We start from the raw sequence: 22,716 nt of genomic DNA on the forward strand, positions 1-22,716 counted from the left end.
ATTATTATAAAAATAAAACAACAAATACATTTTTGTACATTTATTATTAAATAATTCTTTTTGTTTTCTTTCCTTCTACGTCGTGATTTCTTCAACAGATTCAATTAAACCAGCGCCTAATATTCGAAAATCATCTAAGATGGCTTCTTTATTTACAATTAAGCTAGCTGTATCTTCTTGTATAGATAATTTTCGGCCATTTATATGAGAGACCTGAAAAATAAAAGTGTAAAAATGTAAGGCTAAATTATATTTTTTTTAAATCAACATCATTTACAAATTTTGAAAACTTCCTCAGTTTGGAGAATCTATAGAGGCACGCAAAGCATTGAAAACTTACAGGGAGATACTTTGACAAAAAAAAGGAGAAGGGAGTTGGAAGAAGAGAAGGCAATTCCTTGACACTCAACTTAAATTTTGACCTTCTAAAAAAACATATTTTAACATAAAGGCGCCATTCCACGGAGATAAGTTTTAGGCAACATGTAGCAAGCGGTATTGATGCATGCTACATACTTTCAATAGAAGGAATACAAGCGACAAAAAATGTTTCCTTGCCGCATTCTACAAGTTGACTGTTGTCGATTGCGCCATCTCTCGACATAATTCAACGTGTCGAATAGTGTCGTCGTCTATCCAACAATCAACGGATCAGTACGGCAAAGTTCGTACATGCGATGTGAGGCAACATTTCCGCATGCGACATTTATTTGAATTTTATGCCACATAATCGGACGCCTACAATAGGCAACACTAGGACACAAATATCAAGCCCCATGTCGTTCAGTGTTGCCTCATTAGAACAGCGAGAAAGGAGTTAACAACCCAAGAAACATTAATTTGAATTACGCCCAAAAAGCGGTTTATTTCGAATGTCCTTTGTTCATTTTAGCCATTTCTAAATACGATTTTCGGCGATACATCGATAAAAGTGAACACAATTATCGTATTAACTCCAATTGCTTACCTTAAATTCACGTTCCTTGAATGCTGGAGGTTTCCATAAAACTACTATAGAACTGCCACCATGTGGATTATAGAAGAATAATGCGTACTCATCATAAAATTGTCGTAAATCGTTTAAATACGATTCAATTGGATTTGTAGCAATTATTGTATTATCTTTAAAATGATTCATTTGAGAAACGGATGTTGATGCTAGCTTCGATTTTTGTTTTAAAATCGTTGCTTTTAATTTAATGATAACATTGTAACCGCTTAATGATGCCTTAAATAATCGCTAAAAAAGCAACAACAAAAAATAGTATAAATATTTAATCTTTTTTATCTATCCTAGATTAAATTTTGTGTACATTAATATTTTAAATAATAGCTGCTTTTAGAAATAAAAGGGCGTCCAAAATATGGTATCTTTTAAAGAAAATAATTTTTTTACAAAGGACTATAATTTCGATTTCAAATTTCTTCATCCATGCAAGGCAGGATTAATCATTAGACAGAGTAAGCAACTGGCTTGGGTCCCTGCATTGACCAGGGTTCACTGAGGCTATAGAGACTTCAAATGGCAATGGATGTGAATACTTACTTCACAATTGTTGTAAGACCCTTCTGATGAATCATAAACATAGTTATTCATAAATTCAAGTGTTTGCTTCGCTAATACTTGTAACCGTAATAATATATTTAGTGTGGGCGCTTCTCGTGTCCATATTGACTTTCCTTGATCGTACGGGGTAATTATAAACATTGGTGGCAATGTTTGTCGGGTTTTTGTAAATGTTGTATGGATTTCATTAATTTCTGTACCTAAAATCAATAAGACAGCATGTGAAGCCAATTCTTGTTAAAGTATTTCCAAAATACAAACTATTATTAGGTTGTCAAGAACTTCACGAAATTCACAATATAAGTAAAATGAATTCTCAGAAATCAACTGATTTTTTTTTTGAGAATTTATCCCTATGACGTTTTTTATCTTTATAAACATGGTAATATAAAATACACGATTCCGACTGTTACTCGAACTCTCTCAATATAGTCACGGTTGTTCTGAAATTCGACACAAACTTTCCTAAATTCCTTAAAATATGCCCATTTCAAAAAATGTATGTAGTCATACAGTTTTTGAAATTTTTCCATAAAAAAATAATCATTTTCAGTCTTATTTTTCTTAAAAAAAAAAAAAAAAATTGTTGATCGGTTACTACCCGATCAACTGTTTGGAAATACCATAAGTTTTTAAGTTAATTTTCCAGAAAATTTATCCTGCGTCTTAAGGATGTACGAGCGCCAGACCAATTTTATATAAAAAGCATAATTTTTTTTTATATGAAGTTGGACTAAGTCTAAATCAATTCCGAAAATTTTAGGGATGATTCCCCGATTATTTAAACAAATAAATGAGTTCAAAAGTAATCATTGATTTTATGGTAAAACGGTAGATCGATGATATCTTTTCATAGATTTCTCCAAAACTAGTCGGTGGCTTTGTGCCCGACTAATTAAGAATGTATGAACACTGTAGTAGGGACACCAATTTTTTCGATATCTGAAATAATTTTCAGAATATTTAATTATGTAGCTTTCGATATTTCGAAAAATTTTTATTCTTATTTTTCGTCTAAAACTCTAAATTCATGAATTTATAACAAAATTCATCATCAAAGTTAAAAATAAGATACAAATAATTTCAACCACAAGTCTAAAATCGCCTTGGCGCTCGTACTACCTTAATTTCAACTTACTTGTTAATTCATTATTAAAATTCACAATGAATGGATCCGTTTGCCAATCGGTGGTAACCATTTTTTGTAAAAATCGTATAAATGCAATTTGTGGTAATTTCGGGACATCATATGGTTCAGGAGTGACATACAATGAAGCGATTATTAAATCAGTCACCACATCTGGAATATGACCATTGTCCAACAGTTGTGAGCATAACCAACGTTTCGTTAAACGTGCTGCTGAACTGTACGATACGTATTGACTGTGTAAACTGTAATACAAATTATTTTTAGTTATATACAAAGAAAATTACGGAATTACGGTCAAGCCCAAGCCCGTCTTTTCCACTGGAGACACTTGGCACTGACCCAAAGACTTGCGATCGACAAGGGCTTCGACAGTCATTTTTTATAACATTGATGATATTGATGACTAAAAATTAATTGGTTGTCAAAACTATTTTGCTGTTCTTGAACAGTTTCAAATGGGATTCAAAGGAAAATTGTTGGGGACGTATCAGTCATTCTTTCCCAATTTTACAAAGTATTCTAAAAGCCCCACGTCTATGTAAGTAGATAGCCAACCATAGCAGGCTCTTATTTTCCACTGGGTACTAGAGCTCAGGGTCGCGCAATCAACAATGTCTCCGGCTAGCTCTAAAAGAAATCATTCTTCGCAACCTTCGTTCCATTTTACGCATTAAATACACGATTCAGTGACAAAATAATTTATTTTCAATTCGATTTTCGAAGTTTCTAGCCCCAAACTTATGAAGTATTAGCATTATGTTTCTTTTATTGGTTTTATATAATTTAATTAGGTTCAAAAGAACATTGATAGTAATTCGATTTGCCAACTAATTAAATCGAATAACTTAATTCTAAGTAAACATAAATGCTAATATTTTGTTTTTCATGAACAGAAAAATGAGAAAGGCGGTCCTATCACTAGCTGATGTAAATTGGTCAACCAATGTAAGAGTATCTCAGCTTTCAATCATTAATTCGAGTATAAAGTTGTTTTGTCTACGGTCTTAAATACTTTAAAGCTATTTTTTCTATTAGAAATTCGTACAGTTTGAAGTCATACAACAGTTTAAAGTTAGAAAGTAGAATTTTATAGCCAAATAAATTTGATTTTTGTATTTTTCATCAAAGAATTTAAGGCGGTATCTCGAAAATTGTACTAATTGTCTTAAATATTGATTTTTATCTGAATGGAAAATAAATTTATTATTTTTTTCGGTTCCTGAATTTTTTGAATTAATTAAGACCTAGAAATCACGAAAATTCAGTTCATTTAACACAAATTTTATGATATACTCTGGCACAAAGAGTAAACCTGTATATCAGTAATGATGTAACCATAAACATAGAAAATGGAGTACGTTTTCGACCTAGCTGTCAAATGAAGTTTTAAAAAAAAGAGGGGGCCTCAAAAGGTTAAAGACGGTCCTGCTCAAACTGTACTTCATGAAACTTACCCTAGTAGAGCACTTGTTAATTTTGGTAAATGTATTAATTGCCGTTCCATTTGTAAACTTTCTTCAGTATCACGATATTTTACAAGACCCGCTTCGTCGGTATCCACAATTTTTTTCATTAATCCAATTTCTTTTGTAATTAAAAGATATAAACGAAACACCCAATCATCATGTACAACATCCAAATATTTTGTATGGACAAAACATTTGATTTTATGTCCGGTTTCTAATTGTTTAGCAATTTTTAAATAAAATGCCGCTTTTAAATGTCGTAATGCTTGTAAATCTTGTGGCCATTTACCACTTAACGCTAAAAATAAAAATCAATTAATAATCTTTCAAAACTATTTCGATTTTGATAGTATGTGTAGGAATTCTAGTATAGTTATAAATAGCTAACCAGGGGCGTAGCTACTGTAGGGGCCCCCCAAGGCGAGCTACGCCACTGTAGGTAACTATATGAAATTTCCTATTCACACCATCGAAATCGAATTTAAGTAGCGCTTTAAATATTTAGAGAAGAAACGGAACACAAAAATAAATGCAAACTTACCTAAATTTAAAACAACATCGAATGGTTTAATGCTTTTGTAAGTTTCTGGTTTCATTTTTTTATTAATTTTGTTAAATTTATTGTGTTTTGGAAGAATTTTTGTAATCGTAGCACCAGGATTTACGTCTGTATAACTATAAAATAAATAATATTAAAAAAATTAGTAATTTAAGCCTTATGGGCCAAGAATAATTATAACACATAATAAGGGTATCGCAAATGGGTCCCTAGCACCCAAAGCAATGAATCCTCTGTGCCCCCCTTGAGAACAATCTGTCATCTGAAGGCGAGACGTCTCCAGGTAAGAGGTGCTATCTAAATCAGATGAAGCTATAAGGTTCTGTCGATTCAAGACACCACATAGAAAGCCCACAAATTCTCCGCTGGAATTTCTCCTAGGATTGATGGATCCAAGATCTCGGACCTAAACATTCTTAACTTGACGCTCGCAGATTTCTTCGAGTGCAAATAACATGTATGGATGTTTCATCGTCCTACATACAAGCCCTACAAGTGGAATCATCAGAGATCTCCATGTTATCAAGATGTTCAATCAGCAGTGTCCTATCAAGAGTTCTACCACCCTTCTAAACTGTGTTCTAGTGAATTTCTGACGTGCACAGGCGAATGGCCTAGCTGTGATTATACACAGTTTGGTCTTTTGCATACCCTACGCAAAGTCCCAGTAATCAAGATCAACATGTCGTAGCCAATCCTTTTTCGCCAAATTATAGAGCATCTTGCTATGGGAATGACAGACTCAGGTTAAAAAGACCTTTGAGACGACCCCCTTCGTGCCAAAGAGTCCACTGCTTCATTCTTTTTAACGCCATAGTGGCCCGATACTCAGATCAGTCTGACTGTGTTTTTCAGTACCAGAAAATTAAGTTCCTCGAAGGGTTCATATAGATTATCCTCAATTGGAATATTGACGCCCCAAGGGCCCCAAATACGGCCTGATTATCTGAAAAAATGCTGATCAACTGTGGCGTGGCTATCTGAAAAGATAGATAGATGCTGATATGTGCCCAACTGTAACCTTTCCTGTTACAGATCTGGGCACCTCCCAGTATGGGGAGAGTTTTTGATTGAAAAACCGTCGCATATAGACCAAGAAGGAATCGATTCCTTTATTCTAGGTCTATAAAACCCACGCCTTAGATAAATCTCCAGACCTTGACCCACCCGTATAAAGGGTAATCGGAAAAAATAGACCGAAAATTTTATAGGCCCGAAGTATTGGTGTAATTATGAGTTGGTTGGGTTGAGTTTGTCGCCTATAGAGGAGTTGATTGGGTTCTGAAGTTTTTAGCGCTTGCGTTCAAAATGGGACGCAAGGTGATGAAATGTTACGTAAATCTCGATCCCATTCTTCACGGAAAGGAACAATAACCCTCAGTTTCCGATCAAAGAATAATCTTAGAATAAGTAAAAGGTACGCTCCTTTATATTATCCTCAATTCAATTTTAAAAATAAAGATTTACCTGAAAACACTTGAAGCACCTTGGGCCGCTGTTATATCCAATGGTAAATTCTGTAAACTACGTAATTTTTTCACTAAATTATCATACGATTGTATTATCCTTAAGGATAAATCATCATCATCCTCCTGTGAATCCTGTACATCTAATTGCATAAATTCATCACAAATATGTTGAATTCTCTCCGATTTAATAAATAATTTCGACTCTAATAAATAATTAATAATTTTCGTACAAATATCACGACGTGTTAACTTATTCGAATCACTTGAATCCCAAATAATACATTCCATTATTGAGCCATCATTAAAACGACGTAATTCCGTTTTATTTTTACCCCAAAATTCACGAAATTCAATTGCTTCCGGTAAATTTGCAATAGGTCCTTTTTCAATTTTATTAAATGCTTTTTCTTCGTTTAGATTGAAGCCAATTATAATCGAATTTATTTCATCAATTGTTGGTACGGATTCATTTATATCCCATTCGGGTGGATCATTTAATTTTGGACATAATTGAGTTAAACGATCTGAAAGACCTTTCTTTAAAACGTTTGTGATTTGTTTTAACCATAATGGATGCTTGAAGGTCATATAATCTAAGCGTTCATGACGCTCGATTAATGTATCGTAAAATTTAATATTTTTTATATTTACTCTAAAACAAAAATTTGAAAATTTTTTTTACAGTTAATAAGTTTTTGAAAGTAGCCCATAGACGTTTAATAATATCCCAAGGTTGCAATTCTCAAACGATACTCCCGGATGAATATGAATGCTTGTATCTGACAGCCTTGAACCATTTCTAGCAAACTCGTCGGTTTCACAATTTCCTGGATGTCCCTGTACCTCGGTACCCATGCCAGATTTAGATTCATTTGTTCCGCCAGCTCATTTAAACATATATATGGTCTAAATACAATCGTAGGAGTACCGAAGATCTTATATCACTTCAAAGGACCACAATAAAATTGTTGCAGCTACTACACTGGCTAGGCGGTAGGCACGCTGAACGCCTAGCGGCGGCAGTGTGTCGCAACTATTGCAGGAGCTGTCACAATGGGGAGGAGGAAGAAACAATGCCTAACCTTCTCTGTCTTTCCATGAGAAGATAAATTCAATTGAGCCAGTTTTTCTTTGACGACCTATCCGACTTAAATCCGCTAACGTAGAAGTATTCTTGCTGTTCTTAAACAGCTCCTAATGGTTTATCTAGTAGTGACCGGGGATGAACCAATTCTTTTTCGTTATCACAACGGACCCTTTGGTCTAAGTGTGTCTCACCCCTAATTATTGAATATCAAATCAAAATATTGAACGTCTATAGGCTACTTTAAAAAGTTCATTTTATTTTTAATTTGATGTATATATTAACTTACTTTACAATTTGATCATATTGTTGATGAAAAAGCATTTTTTCGGTGAACAAATGTCGAAAATTATTAACATTAAAAGTATCATCCAAATATTGCACAGCTTTTTTACACTCTGTACAAACTTTTAAATAAATATGTGGATTTAAAAACGCGGCTAAATTATAGAAACCAGTAACGTCAACAAAAACAACTGGAAAATGATCATGGAATTCATTCATATCCGGTTGATTCTCTTTTTTAATATTCGATAGTGTAATTCCTTGACCCCGTTCTGTCCAATGACTATCTCCTATTTACGGGAACACAAATTATTTTACATTCTAAGTGTAAAAGTTTTATTTTTCTTAAATATACTGACCCGCAAATAAAAAGTGGCGCAGATATATCTCGGCGAAAAATGATTGGATCTGAATCGAAATAAATCACATCCGATAGTTGCACTTTCTAGTTTTTGAATCAATTTCTCAAACATTTTTATCATCCTCAAATATTTTATGCGCAGGGCTGAAACGCTGAGAAAATTTATTTATTAATTTGGTATGAATTTTAAATGTTTGCACGGGGTGCATAATTATTTATACAATAAATTGACTATGTTCAACCGAAAGCTTGTTTATTTCTCTTCAAAACGCGTTTATTTTGCTCTTTGTAAGAACTTCTAAGGCCGAGTTTTTCATCGACAAAACAAAATAAAACTTTTTACTTTAAACTGCCGTATCTGCTCGAATATAGAACTTTTAGAACTTAGAGAGTTTGGTTTTTTTTGTTAAAAAATTGATTTTTTAGATTTACTGTTTTTTTGTAGCAATTTTGATATGACAATGAATAACTTAATCAAAAAAGCTCGTACGAGGTGGAATAGTAGCGAGTTTTAAAAATAAATGAACAAGCTTCCGAGTATTTTTATTGGATTTATAAAAAAAAAAAAAAAAAAAAAAAAGTATTATGATCCCGTGATAAGGAATGCAAAGTGATAAGGAATGATATATATTCTTTAGCTTTTGTTTCAAAATTTTGAAACTATTTTCGAAATTATTCAACTTTAAAAAAGAAAGTATTATGACCCCGTGATAAGGAATGCAAAGTGATAAGGAATGATATATATTCTTTAGCTTTTGTTTCAAAATTTTGAAACTATTTTCGAAATTATTCAACTTTTGAATAAGTTTAAGTTTATTTCTGCAAAGCCATTATTTGAGGAGACAGCAGTTTGATGTGAAAAGTGTCTATTTTGCTTTGTCGGAGAATTAATAGATCTTAAAAGCTGGAATAAAGATCAATATAAGATCTTTTTAAAGAGAAATAAACAAGCTTTCGATTGTACATACTTAATTTCTTGCATAAATACTTATGCACTCCATGCAAACTTTTAAAATTCATATCAAATTTAATAAATTTTCTCAAATTTTCTTTTAGTCCTGCGCATAAAATATTTAAGGATGATAAAATGTTTGAGATATTTATTCAAAAACTAGAAAGTACAAGCTATCGGATCAAACAGGGTGTCTTTTTTAAGTTTACATATGCCTGAAACTCGAAAAGTAAGTTTTATCGATAAAAATGCTTCAAGCAAAAAATGTTGTGTCTAAGGCGCATATCTACGCAGACATAGCTTTTCAAGCTCAATGAAAATCTCACTCTACTACATAACTGGTAATCGATAGATGAACAATTTAAATTAGAAAGTTATTGTGATTAAAAAAATTACATTTTTTGTTTGAAACATTTTTCCGCAAATCGTACAGTTTAAGCAAAAACGGACTGAAAAGTTTTATCCAAAATTGTCATTTCATATAATTGTTTCTGCGAAATCTAGGCACTCTTCGAAAAGAATTTTCCAAAAAATTCAATAAAAGTGATTTGTTTTTCCATAAAAGCAATTTTTGTTCAAATTAAATGAACAAACGCACCAAAAGCTAAATTTTTGCTATCAATTACTAACTAAACTATTCGCTTTACCAAAAAATGTTTCAAACAAAAATTTTTTTTGCGTATTTATAAAGAACTACTTTCTAATTTAAAGCGTTCATCTAATGTTTGTCTCACATTTTTCGTTTGAAGCATTTTTCTCTATTGAATTTATTTATCGATTTTCAAGCATATTTCAACTTAAAAAAGACATCCTGCATATATTTCATTCAGATCCAATTATTTCTCGCCGAGATAGAACTGTTTGAAAATTCGATGAAATTTAAAATATTTTTAATGCTCGTTTATATTCGATAACTTACCTAAACTAACCCAAACATTTCGTACAACTTGATAACTACTCATCGCATTATTCAATTTCTTCGTTTTAATCAAATAAACCACAAACATAGCCATCAACTCCGTTGTAAACCCTCCAAAACCAACATCCAAGCCACGCTGTCTCAACCACACTTGTAACAACTTTAAGCCATCTTGAATATTTTTCGAATCTTTTAAACTTTCATATAAAACTTGATTATTCTCCATCGAAGTTAAATCTTCCAGAATACAACTATTATAAAATGGGGTCGAAGACTCGAAATTATCATCATGTTCGAAAAACCAAACCCCATGTACATTATTCTTTAACGGATTAAATTTTGAATATTTTAATAAATTCGGTTCAACTGCTACATGAATTCGAAATTCGATATGTGAATTATATCGAATTAATAATAATGGTTTTAAAAGATTCCCATTTTGAAATGTGTAACGCATTGAAACGCGCTCGGTACGGAATTTTTTATTTTCACGTAATTTCGATGCTAAATATCCCAAATAAATCGCACGTTTTAATAAAAATCGTCCATTTACCGCGTCAGTTTTATGGAAACATTTTAAAGGTGTTTCTAAATTAATATCAATTGTTATTTCACGACGCCGTAATATCGTACATTTCGTTTGATGTAATCGAAATATTTCAACATTTTTCGGTTTAATAAATTTAAAAAATCCACGAGTTTGTGTTGGTAATTCAAACAAAGGTAACTTAATTTTGTACTTATCCAAAAAACTTAAATCACTTAATTGATACTCATTTGAATCGGGAATTTCTTCAACGAACTTTTTAAAATTATTAAAGAAACTATTGATTTGTTGTTCATGTTTATGTTCGAGTGTAATTTCTTTAAGAATTTCTTCGATTTGTAATCGAAATAAATTCGAATTAAATAAATTTTCTGTTTCACGTAATTCATTTAATTCTTCTACGGTCGGTGGTTGAAATAATTTTTTATTTTTCTTTCTAGAAGTTGTTTCGTTTGTGGAATCTTGTTTTCGTTTGGAGCCAATCTTTACAGGCTCTTCTTGATGTGTTTCTTCAGCTGATTCATCATCAGATTTTCCTATCGACTGGAAATAAAAGAAAATTATTATGGCACATCTTAGGAAAACCTTTCGGAAGTAACCTAAATAAATTAAAGTAGGTAAAAATATCGGGGTTTAGAATAACTTTATTAAACAAAAATAAAAAGAAATAATTACTTACATCGATATCACTATCTTGTGTACTAGCTTTCCAAGTCATTTTCTTTAAAATAATTTCCACTCGTTTTCACGTGTTTTCAAAACTTGTAATTTGTAAACATGAGTTGTACTCACAGACTTTCATAATAACATAATATAAGTCTGTGGCCAGACCATCTAGACTGCAGATTTTATCAATCTACACTAATATTATAAAGAGGAAACTTTTAATTTTTTTTGTTTGTTTGTAATAGATTAACTCAGAAACTACTGAACCAATTTTTATAATGTTCCTATTTATAAAAAGCTACATTATCAGCGAGTAACATAGACTGTATTTTATTTTAAAAAAAATTAAAATCTTGGTGTTCTCTACCAAGAAAGGAAAATCTATGAAATTGTGATAAAAGGGGGAGACAATGTTAAATGAGAGCAAGGAAATTGAAGGCTATAATGGGGTAGTCGTTAATTAAATTAAGCGAAGCGGGTGAATAACTGCTTGTAAAGTAAAGAAAAAAATTTGTGTATATCCCAACGCAGTATTTAATTTATGTCAGATAGTAAACTGGTTACAAAAAACCACTCCAACTAGAGCCAACTTAACATGTATTAACGAAAATCTACTCATTGCGTTATATTAAGTTGGTCTTGGTAGAATTAGCACGGATTGGGGGGCTTTTTGAAACCACAATAAACGGTGACATATGTTATAAATCGGATGATTTTTGAAAAAATTTACTCCGAAATACCAAAAGACCAACTTTTATCAGTCCAATGTTTATTTATGAAGTTTTTAAGTGTTAACTGGTAGAGCGGGAAAATTAAAACTTGAGAGACCTGTCTTAATTGATAATTGAAATGATTAAGAAGTTTTACTTAATACCCAATATTATTTAAGATAAAATATTTAATTTTTTTCATAGTTTTCGAAAAGAGCTAGTGAATATATAATTTGCGAATAAAGTAATTGAAGCCTTGTTTTCAAAACCTGAATCATTTTAAATCTCAAAGTTTCATCGAAATTAATATTCTAATTTTTATTTAATTCGCATTTTAAAGTAAGTATAATAAAAGCATTAGAAATAAACGGTCCGAAACATCGGACAAGACTTTATTATATTATAAAATTGATATATTATTCTTGTAATATTTTTATTGAAAGCAGCCAATTGTAAGAATTATTTAAAAACAAGGAAAAGCTTCAGTTTCTTAACTTCACTAATTTAGCTTAATTAAGTTTTATTTATTAAGATGACCAAGTTACAAAAGTTACATAAAAAAAAAAAACTCGTCCCCTCCAGCTCCACGGCTCCAAGGGGAGGGGTCCCAGACGGGAGTTATATCAAACCTAGGACCTTGTTGATATAAACCCTGATACTAAGTTTCACTGCTATCTCCTCAACCTCTTTCTAGAAAATCCCATTTTCCTTTGTTTGGAAAGGTTTTCCCTAGGGTGTAGGCCTTTCCGAATTTTCTCGGATATGTGGCTTATACCAATCCTAGGAACACTTTAAGGTCTGTTCAAAAATCCTGTTTTGGCCTAGAGGAAAGTACCCTTACAAAAAGGCCTAGGGAAAAAATGAAAAAATCGTGTGGAATTATGACCAAACTACACCTATGTACCGAGTTTGAGAAAAATCGGTTGAAAATTGAAGATATATACCGACATACCGACGTACGCATTTTTTAAAAACCACTTTTTTGGAATCAGGTACCCTCAAAACGTGTATTTCCGTTGAAACCCCGATACCGATTTTTTTTTCGATTACAATAATTTTTTTTATTTTTAATATAATAAAGTAAAAATATAAGCTTTACAAATTAAAAATTATACAAATGTGTTCCATATTTTTTCAATGATTTATTATTAAATTGAATAAAAATACCTATTGATAATTTAAAAAATGATACAAAATTAAAACGTAGACATATATTGCCATCTAGTATGGAAAACATGAATTACAATGTCACAAATGTGGCGTGCGTTGTATACAAAAGTTATTCTCATTTATAATATCAAAAAAATTTTACCTAAATACTTTTTTATATAGAACAAAATATAACAAAAATGGATGCATATAATATTTATTAAATCAATTATCAATTAATTATGGTGTAAATAGTTGTGTGTTTATTCGAATTTTTAATCAAAAATATTATTTATTGCTTAAATGCTAGGCTTAAGTAAAGTTATTCAATCTACTCTTTCACATTATTAATATAAAAAAAAGTGACATGAAGAACCGACCGAAAGATTATTAAATTTTTTTTTTGTTTAAGCAAAAAAAAAAACTGAAAATGTTATCGTACGTAATTTTTTATTTATTTTTAGAATATATTTTTTTGGGGCTTTGTGATATCCTTTTATCAAATATTGTTTTTTTTTTGTGGTGAAATAACGTGTTTAAGGTTAGGTGATTGAGTTTTGTTTTAATATAGAAGTGTTTTTTTATTTGGAGATCTCCTTTATTTTCTTGGAAACACATTGTTTTTAATCGTACCATGATCCAATGGGAAATTTTAGTCAAATAATTGACATTCAATCGTTTATCGAGTGCTTCAGACGGTATTGTCTAATATTTTGGTAAAACTTAAATTTTGATCATTGCAGATAAGTTACATCTTTATACAAGATTCGAATACATTTCTTAGTTACGTTATTTTCATAAAACTAAAAATCCGAATTTATTCTTAGATAATTTTCCGTATGGAAAATAGGCTTTTGTGGAATATAATGAATTTATGATATAAAACTTCTTATTACAAGCTTTAAACTAGAATAATAGGCTTAAAGCTTCTCGTTTTTGGTACATGATTAACCAACTCTTACAATTTAAAGTTTAGAAAACCATTAAAGTTGGATATTACGATTGTTGGAGCATAATTTGCTGATGCAATAACTTAAAGTGCATCAAAATATCTTAGAACATTTTTGTGTGTTTGTCAATCTGTCTAATTTTTGTGCATGTTGGGGAAAATAATCACCAAATTTAAAAAAGATAAAAAATATAAGGCTGAGAATACATTTGTTATGTGAGGCGTCCCGTAACGACTGTATTTGGAAAATATACAATATTATAGGACACTAATTTTATAATAGGATTAAGCGATCGCCCATCACTTGAAATTTTCGTACAGTTCGCGCTAATTTAAACATAAATTTTTTATCGATTAAAATCTAAGCAATTATTTTTATTGATTTCATTTTTATTTATTTTATTATTCTTCTCGTGTGAAAATTTAAATATTAATTCGTTAGAAATAATTTATAAATCATAAATAATAACATTAATTACCTTGATAACGTAACCTTAAAGAAGGTTTATAAAAAGAAAACAATATAATTTATAGATCATAATTAGATATTAATTATTAAATACAGATAAACTTACGGTTAGCTTGAGTATCTTGGCAGCGCTATACTCGAAATCAACTACCAGACTTGTAAGAGACAGAACGCCGCATTTATTTTAGTCCCAGGACAGTTAAATCAAATATCTAATTTCGAGAAATAATAATTGGAATAAATTTTGATGTAATGAATACTAGAATATTTAAAATATGTTGTACATTTAAATCCAGCGCCGCGCTTATCACGCGATAGACGGAGGGTTAAGCAAATTAAAGCGTGATAATAAACAGACTTATTATATAGCAAATGTATTTCCAGCCAAAAAATCCCCTAGAAAATTAAAGTTAACTTAATAATATAAATTTTTTCATAATTTCATAGCATTTTACCATCTACTGAAATGGATTGCCAAAAACTGGAACAGTCTTCATAATATTATTTAACGAGTTCGATAAAATGGCGCACATGGCGCCATACCGGCTGTCAGGGCCGGCTTTGGAGCCACCACCAAGTGCAAAGAAACGACGAAAAAATGCAAGCAATAGTGCAGCTGCAGCGGCTGCAATAGCAACTCCACAACAACCTCCGCCTACAATGCAAGATCTTTTACCCCCCGCACCAACTGGATACGGTGATACGGTTGTCGCGAGTAATCCATTCGACGATACACCTGTTGTACAAAATACAAATAGTATGATGTCGGCGGCACACCATAACATGATGCGTGGAATGGGACCCCCACCAGGTATGGTTGGGGGTCCACCCGGTATGAATCAAATGAGCCATCATCAAATGGTTGGAATACCCTCACCCATGGGCGGTGGAGGTGGTCCAATGCGATCACCTGGTTTAATGGGACCAATGAGCCCAATGCATGGAATGGCGCCAATGGGTTCTCCGATGAGTTCCAGTGGTGGCGGTGTACATTGTGGACGACCATTAAGTGGTGGCCCAATGGGCTCACCAATGAATTCTATGGTCCCACCAATGGGTAGTCCCATGAATATTGCCCCACAATTACATAGTCCAATATCAATGAATAGTAATAATGGACCGCCTCAACAGATGATGCAACATGGCGGCGGTCCAATGGGTGGACCTGGCGGTGGAATGTCAAATAATAGTCCAATGGGTGGTATGCAATCAGCACATATGAATAATGGTCCAATGCAAATGAATGGCCCGAATGGTCCACAGTCATCCATGTGTATGGGACCGAATATGAGCAATGGACCAATGAGTGCAGCGAATAGTCCATTAGGTATGATGCAAAATAGTCCATTGGGACCACGAATGAATAATGGCCCAATGATGTCAAATCAACCAAATTCTATGGGTCCCAATGGGCCTTCAATGATGAATATGGGCGGTCCACATAATCATCATATTGGACCTGGCGGACCGAGTCCGTCACATCCATCACAGCAACAATCACAATCCCAACAACAGCAACAACAACAACAACAACGAACCGGTGGACCAAGTCCTGGGGGCCCTAATCAACAATCTATGAATCAAATGCGACATCCACCAAGTAGTCCTTTAAATATTGGACCAAACAATGGTGGTGGAGGAGGTGGTGGAGGGTGTCCACCAACAGTTAGCTCAGGACCCAGTTCTTTAGGACCCCCGCCACCTCCAGGATCCATGAATCAAACACCAACATCAATTTCCACATCGATGGCAATGTCTATGAATAACAATAATAATAATAGTGGTAATAGTGTGGGAGTGGGGGGAGTTGGACCTCAGCATATGAACTGTAATGTGAGTCATAATCATAATAGTGGGGGTGTTGGTCCTGGCCCACCGTCAGGAGGGCCTATCAACACCCATTTAAATCAAATTGGTCCAATCACAAACACAAGTACAATGAATACTGTAAATAGTGCTAGTGGGGGTGTTATGGGTGGGATGGGTGCACCTGGTGGACAAGGTGGTGGACCTAATAGTGGAATGAGTGGAATGCCTCCAACATCACAACATCAAATGATGTTGGGTCAAATGAGTGGTGGAGGGTCTCCACATTGTGGACCACACGGAGGTGGTGGTCCTATGTCAGGTCCTGGTGGGCCTATGGGACCTGGTGGTCCTATGGGTGGAGGTCCTGGTGGTCCTATGAGTGGTGGACCTGGAATGAATCATCATATGCAACATCATCACCATCATGGAGGTCCTGGAGGTGGGCCCAATTCAAATATGGGACCACCACCGAATTTCATGAACTCAAATCAAATGATGGGAGGTCCAAATATGAATAGTTGTCAAGGTGGCGGACCACCTAACATGGGTGGAGGTCCTGGCCATCATATGATGGGTGGTATGGGACCCGGTGGTGGAATGGGACCCGGTGGCGGAATGGGACCCGGCGGTGGCATGGGACCTGGTGGTCCGGGTAATGGACCACCACCACATATGATGGGTGGCGGTATGTATGGTTCATCTGTAGCAAAATCATTATCGGTATCAGCTGGTAAAGTGTATCCAGCGGATCAGCCAATGGTGTTTAATCCACAAAATCCAAATGCACCACCCATTTATCCATGTGGGGTGTGCCATAAAGAAGTACATGATAACGATCAAGCAATATTATGTGAATCTGGATGTAATTTTTGGTTCCATAGGTAAGTTTATTTCGTTAAAGAATCGAATTGTTCAAAATTATGCATTTTAAGAGAAATAAGAAATTTTATAATGTAATGACGAAAGAAAACGTACTTCAGTAACGAGGCATCGAAATGCCTAAAAGATCTAAAAATCCTGTAGGGTTAGAGGAATTTTTTGTAACTCATTTTATTAAGAATAGAAATTCAAGAGATTGTTTTTTCAAAATCGCGTTTCTTTTTCCTCTTTCTCATACAAGCCTTTTGCGCTCGCATTCCCATCGATCGTCATGACTATTATATACTTGTTTGACATACACTTCTAACCACCAGAATATTCTATCTGTTTAGATACTTTTTAAACTATTGAAAGAATATTCCTTTAAAATTTTGAACTTGTGAGACCAGGCTTGAATTACCACCCACATTTGACAACTTTGCTAATATCTGGCACACTCTTGCAATCACCTAAATGGGTTGACAATTATTTTACACTTAAAATTATGTAAATTACAATATATTAAAATTGTAGCCTTGTGGGAGACGGTTAAACAAATTTTTTTGTTTACATTTTCAAAAATTTAAGGATTGATGACGCAACTGCGAGATGCTTGCTAGAACAATACATTTTTAATTGATCGATCATAAAACATCATTTAAAAATTTTCTAGCTTTAGTTCACTAGCTCTTAAGCTATAAAAAGTAAACAAAATCCATCCGTCTTAAAAAAAACATGTTCATGATCATGCTAACTTGGATTTAGGGATAATAAATCCTTAATTGGATTTAAAAATAGACCGAAAAAAGTGTTCCATTTGTGAACGCAATGGCTAAAAACTTCAGAACCCAATCAACTCCTATATAGTCGACAAATTTAACTCCACCAACTCAATACAATAATAATTCGGCTTTATAAAATTTTCGGTCTATTTTTTCCGATTACCTGCCAGCTTTTATACCCATATTGTGAATTTAGACTTTAGAATATGATTAACTTTAAGGTTGTGGAGTAATGGAAAATATTTTAGGTTTTCTGGAAGTGCTCGGCTATGAAAAATTACCATCAAATTTGCTGCCGTTCTAAAATGACTGTCAAACACTAGATCTGGCTATAGACCAATAATTTTAATAAAAAATGATTGATAAACAATTATAATAAAACTTTTTAAAATTTATTTGAAATTGATTTTTAGAAATGCAATTAAATTACACATTTACATTGAACATTGACAAACATATTACAAGAAACAAAACAATTTTATTTAAAAAAAATAAATAAAAATTAGTTTATTTTTATTTTGGATGGCTCAGTACTGTCATTCCATTCAACAATATCACATTTTTATTTCCAAATAATTATTGTTTTTAATCTGAAAATGTAAAAACAATTAAATTTGACCTCTGTTTTTGTTTACAATATACGAGGGTGTTGTTTTTAGTTGATATATGCTTGAAACTCGATAAATAAATTAAATCCAAGGAAAATATGCTTCAAACGAAAAATGTTATTTTCAAAGGCACACATCTTATACCGGTATCAAATTCGACCTAGGTTTTCAGGTTCAATTAAAACCTCACTCTGATTCATAACTGTCAAACATTATAGATGAACGCTATAAATTAAAAAGTTGTTCTTTATAAATACGCAAATTTTTTGATACATTTGTTTGTAAACCGAATAGTTAAGACAGAAATTGATAGCAAAAATCTAGCTTTTTGTGAGTTTATTTATTCAATTTGAACTAAAACGATTTTTTATAGAAAAACAAACCACTTTTAATGAATTTATTGGGAATTTTTTTTTCGAAGAATGCCTAGATTTCGCAGAAATAATTATACGAAATAACAATTTTTTTGTACGATTTGACGAAAAAATGTTACTCTTTTAATCAATAACAACTTTCTAATTTAAAGTGTTCATCTATCGATTACAAGTTATGGAGTAGAGTGAGTTTTCATTGAGCTTGAAAACCTAGGTCAAATTTAATGTCCGCGTAAGATGTGCGCCTACACATCCTACATTTTTTGCTTGAAGCATATGCCAACACTTTAAACTAGGAAGTTGTTATTGATTAAAAAAGTAACATTTTTTGTTCGAAACATTTTTTCGTAAACCGTACAGTTTAGACAAAAACGGACTGAAAAGTTTTACCCAAAATTGTTCTTACCCAAATTGTTTGCATTCTTCGAAAAAAAGTTTCCAATAAATCCAATAAAAGTGGTTTGTTTTTCTATAAAGACCATTTTTGTTCAAATTAATGAACAAACGCATAAAAAACTAGATTTTTGTTATCAAATTACTGTCTAAACTGTTCGGTTTACTAAAAAATGTTTGCATACTTATAAAGAACAACTTTTTTAATTTAAAGCGTTCATCTAATGTTTGTCAGTTATGAATCATCGTGAGCTTTTAATTCAACCTGAAAACTTAGATTGAATTCCATGCTGGTATAAGATGTATGCTTTTGAAACAAAAATTTTTCGTTTGAAGCATTTATCTCGTTTAAAGCATTTACCTCGCTTAAATTTATCGAGATTCAAGCATATATTTACTTAAAAAAACATCCTGTATATAGAGTGTAAAATATCCAATTGATAAAATAATACATCGAATTTGAATCTTATATTTTGTCTTTTACAGGAGTTGTACGGGCTTAACGGAAGGTGCTTATCAACTATTAACTGCCGAAGTGTACGCAGAATGGGTGTGCGATAAATGTTTAGCGTCAAAAAATATACCACTTGTCAAATTTAAACCATAGCGTTGTTGTGTTTTTAATCCAAAATAAGTTCGAGACAAAAGTGTGTTGTGCTGTTGATTTGTGGCCAGAAGAATAGCAAAGTGTTCAAGATACAGAAAGGCGCCACACACACTTTAAACTGTGTATAGTTTTATTATATAGACTGTGTTACTGTGGGTCACAGGCGTGTAAGATGAGGACTGTGGACTGAGAAGTGAGCACATGGAACTAAATTTCAAATTGTGTGAAATAAATAAAAAAACGCCATTTTAAATAATGCTTAGTTTTCTAACGTCTCTAATACCGTTAAGTTTAATTATCGTCGAATCAATCAAATCTAAACATTAAAAAAAAATGCTTTAAAAAAAACAAAAATTAGGCTCTAAAAATTTATATAATTTTTTTTTTTTACAATCAAAATGAAGACTGAATGAAGGGGTCGAGAAAAGGTATAAGTTGACCGAATAAGTGATTTTTTTAAAATCGAGAATGAATCTCAATTTTTATGTAGGAATGGTTAAGGGGGGAGTTTGTTAGTAAAACATGGGAAAAAATTGCGTTCTTTTTCGGTAGTTTTAATCGAAAGAGTAATATTGTAAAGCCAGTAATAAAATGACTTTTAGGTCATTTAAAAATATATAAATGTTCCGGTTTTTCGAATAATTAGGTTTCTAAAAGTCACGGATATCCAGTAAATAACCCGAAATATATTCGAGAAATAACTGTTTGTATGGGGCTGCGGTCAATCAATATCTCTGAAACTATGAATCTAATCATCAAAAAAACTATATATTCGTATTTTTTGGGACAAAATTACTAAAATGTCAGTAATTAGGATTCAAAAATCACGAATATCTCAGTAAATAATCAGAAATCGAACCCAAAAAATAGCTGTTCCTATCGGATTTTTGACAATATATCTGAAATTATGCATCCAATAACAAAAAAAAACAACTATATTTTCCTATTTTTTGGGTCAAAATTACGAAAAAATCAGTAATTTAGTTTCATAAATCACGAATATCCAGTAAATAACTCAAAACGATCCGAAAAATATCTGTTCATACGAGATTTTGGACAAGATCTCTGATACTATGCATCTAACCATTAAAAAAAAATCGTATTTTCGTATTTTTGGGTAAAAATTTATCAATTCACGAAATTTTATCAAATACGGAAACTAAAAAAGCTAATTAAATAGGTAATTTTGACCCAAAAAAATACAAAAACCGAATACATTTAATAAACGGATGCATAAAATACATAAGAGGGGTACCGCAAATGGGCCCCCCTAGCACCTAGATAAAGGGTTCCACTGTGCCTTCCTTGAGAACAACCTATCACTCGAAGGCGGGACATCTCTGGGTAAGAGATGCTATTTTAAGCAGATAAAGGTATAAGATTTTGTCGGAAGCCAGACGCCACGCCAAAAGCCCATAGCTTTTCCGCCGGGATTAATCTCAAGGTAGATGGATCCAAGGTTTCGAGCCCATACGTCGGATCGATTTCAGGTATTAGTCTGATACTCACATGTACTGAATTTTCTTTACTTTCCTTAAAAAATTCAAAAAAATTAACACGCGATGTAAGGATGGACGAATAATTTTGATCTTTAGGATAATACTACCGAAAAGGAATCAATTAATCAGTCTCATTTTGATTACTTAGTAAGTTTTTAAAAACACAAAACCTAAAAAAAATAAAAATAAAATGCTACTTAATTAAAAAATTGTAAAATGCGGTGTTGTTCCACGGTAAAGATTAAAAGAAGAAGGGGGGTGGCAAAAAAAGATTGGAAAAAAAATTAGTGCTGTGAATTTTCAAAAAAATATCTGTCTCATAAAAGTAAACCCCTCAGTTTTTTTTCACCGCCTCCGATATATAAAATCAAAATAAGTTTTCTTTATGTACAGTAAAAAAAAAAAATGCGCATTTGTAAAAAAAATTGTGTGTCAAAATATTTCGAAATTTTTTTCTATTATAGATCCGAAATGTACGCGAAAAGTATGTTGGACGTTTATAAAATAATAACGCTTGATTGAAGTCAGCCACGCCATTTTGCTCCCAGGGAATCATTAAGACTTTAAGTTTTATATTTTGAGGAGAAAATATAAAACTAAAATCAGAAGTCGTTATTTCTGAACCAATGAACTCCAAACTGAACCGATTTTGAATATCGTCTCTTGTTTAGTTGTTTCGGATACGGAATCCTAAGTTCGCACTTAAAACATAGCTAGGAACACTCTCCATTAAATTACGTTTCAAGAAAACAAAAATCAAAATCGGTTCATCCGCTTAGGACCTACGATGCCACAGATTGACAGACAGACACACGCACATAGCGGTCAAACTTATAACACTCCTCTTTTTGATTCGTGGGTTAAAAAAGACCACATAGGAGACATTCAAAAGTTAAAGAAATGGGTAATAAGTTCATTTTGCGCTATAAAAGTTGCTTTGTTCTACTTTCGAGCTCTTATATCTCGTAATAATGATAAGAGGGGTACCGCAAATGAGTCCCTACCACCTGGACCAAGGATTTTTTCTGTGCCCTCCATCTGAATAATCAGTCACCCAAAGGCGAGACGTATCTAGGTAAGAGATCCTATTTTAAGTAGATGAAGCTATAGAATTCTAATGAGGCCGTAAATGGGTCCCTAGACCAAGGTTCTGCTCCCTCCTTGAGAGGAACAGAAGGCGAGACGTCTCCTGGTAAGAGATGCTATTTTAAGCAGAAACTATAAGATTCTATTGAGGCCAAACGCCATACAGAAAGCCCACAGCTTCTCCACTAGGATTTCTCCCAGGATTAATGGATCCAAGGTCTTGGATCCAAAAGTTCTCGAGCTCTTGTATCCTTTCTCTATGTGCTTATTTGAATTTTTTTCTCATGGCATCTAATGAATCTATTTCTACCAAAAGTTCATGGTCTCGTCGTTTTTATCTGACACCCCTGAAGGTTGCACTTAATATAAAATGAATACAAAATGAGTCTCATTTGGAT

At 32.7% G+C, this 22,716-nt stretch overlaps 2 protein-coding genes across 3 annotated transcripts; one reads left to right on the plus strand and one right to left on the minus strand.

The window, feature by feature from the left end:
- Window positions 1–50: 50 nt before the first annotated feature.
- LOC123291748 (nucleolar protein 6) lies at window positions 51–11,161 on the minus strand. Its single transcript, XM_044872149.1, has 10 exons — window positions 11,039–11,161; window positions 9,813–10,902; window positions 7,585–7,870; window positions 6,210–6,863; window positions 4,725–4,858; window positions 4,172–4,481; window positions 2,706–2,959; window positions 1,547–1,767; window positions 968–1,240; window positions 51–213 (listed from the first exon to the last, which is right to left on the minus strand). Exons 1-10 carry the CDS (start codon window positions 11,075–11,077, stop codon window positions 76–78), a joined length of 3,399 nt encoding a protein of 1,132 aa, XP_044728084.1. The 5' UTR covers window positions 11,078–11,161; the 3' UTR covers window positions 51–75.
- A 2,034-nt stretch (window positions 11,162–13,195) lies between these two features.
- Window positions 13,196–21,066, plus strand: LOC123291749 (protein pygopus). 2 transcript variants are annotated; one of them, XM_044872152.1, is made up of 3 exons: window positions 13,196–13,322; window positions 14,750–16,992; window positions 19,613–21,066. In XM_044872152.1, exons 2-3 carry the CDS (start codon window positions 14,825–14,827, stop codon window positions 19,731–19,733), a joined length of 2,289 nt encoding a protein of 762 aa, XP_044728087.1. In that variant the 5' UTR covers window positions 13,196–13,322; window positions 14,750–14,824; the 3' UTR covers window positions 19,734–21,066. The 2 variants fall into 2 exon arrangements, with proteins under 2 accessions (XP_044728087.1, XP_044728086.1); XM_044872151.1 differs by lacking the exon at window positions 13,196–13,322 and adding an exon at window positions 13,533–13,582.
- Window positions 21,067–22,716: the final 1,650 nt, after the last annotated feature.

Source organism: Chrysoperla carnea, chromosome 2 (assembly GCF_905475395.1).
Source record: "Chrysoperla carnea chromosome 2, inChrCarn1.1, whole genome shotgun sequence".
In the NCBI taxonomy this organism is placed as follows: domain Eukaryota; kingdom Metazoa; phylum Arthropoda; class Insecta; order Neuroptera; family Chrysopidae; genus Chrysoperla; species Chrysoperla carnea.

Bases quoted from the DNA above. Each gene is read 5' to 3' on its own strand.
- LOC123291749 (XM_044872152.1), top strand. From the start codon at position 14,825: ATGGCGCACATGGCGCCATACCGGCTGTCAGGGCCGGCTTTGGAGCCA. The intron at 16,993-19,612 runs GTAAGTTTATTT...TGTCTTTTACAG, and splicing joins TGTAATTTTTGGTTCCATAG to GAGTTGTACGGGCTTAACGG.
- LOC123291748 (XM_044872149.1), bottom strand. From the start codon at position 11,077: ATGACTTGGAAAGCTAGTACACAAGATAGTGATATCGAT. The intron at 1,241-1,546 runs GTAAGTATTCAC...TTGCTTTTTTAG, and splicing joins GGTCTTACAACAATTGTGAA to CGATTATTTAAGGCATCATT. The intron at 214-967 runs GTAAGCAATTGG...TTTATTTTTCAG, and splicing joins TCAAGGAACGTGAATTTAAG to GTCTCTCATATAAATGGCCG.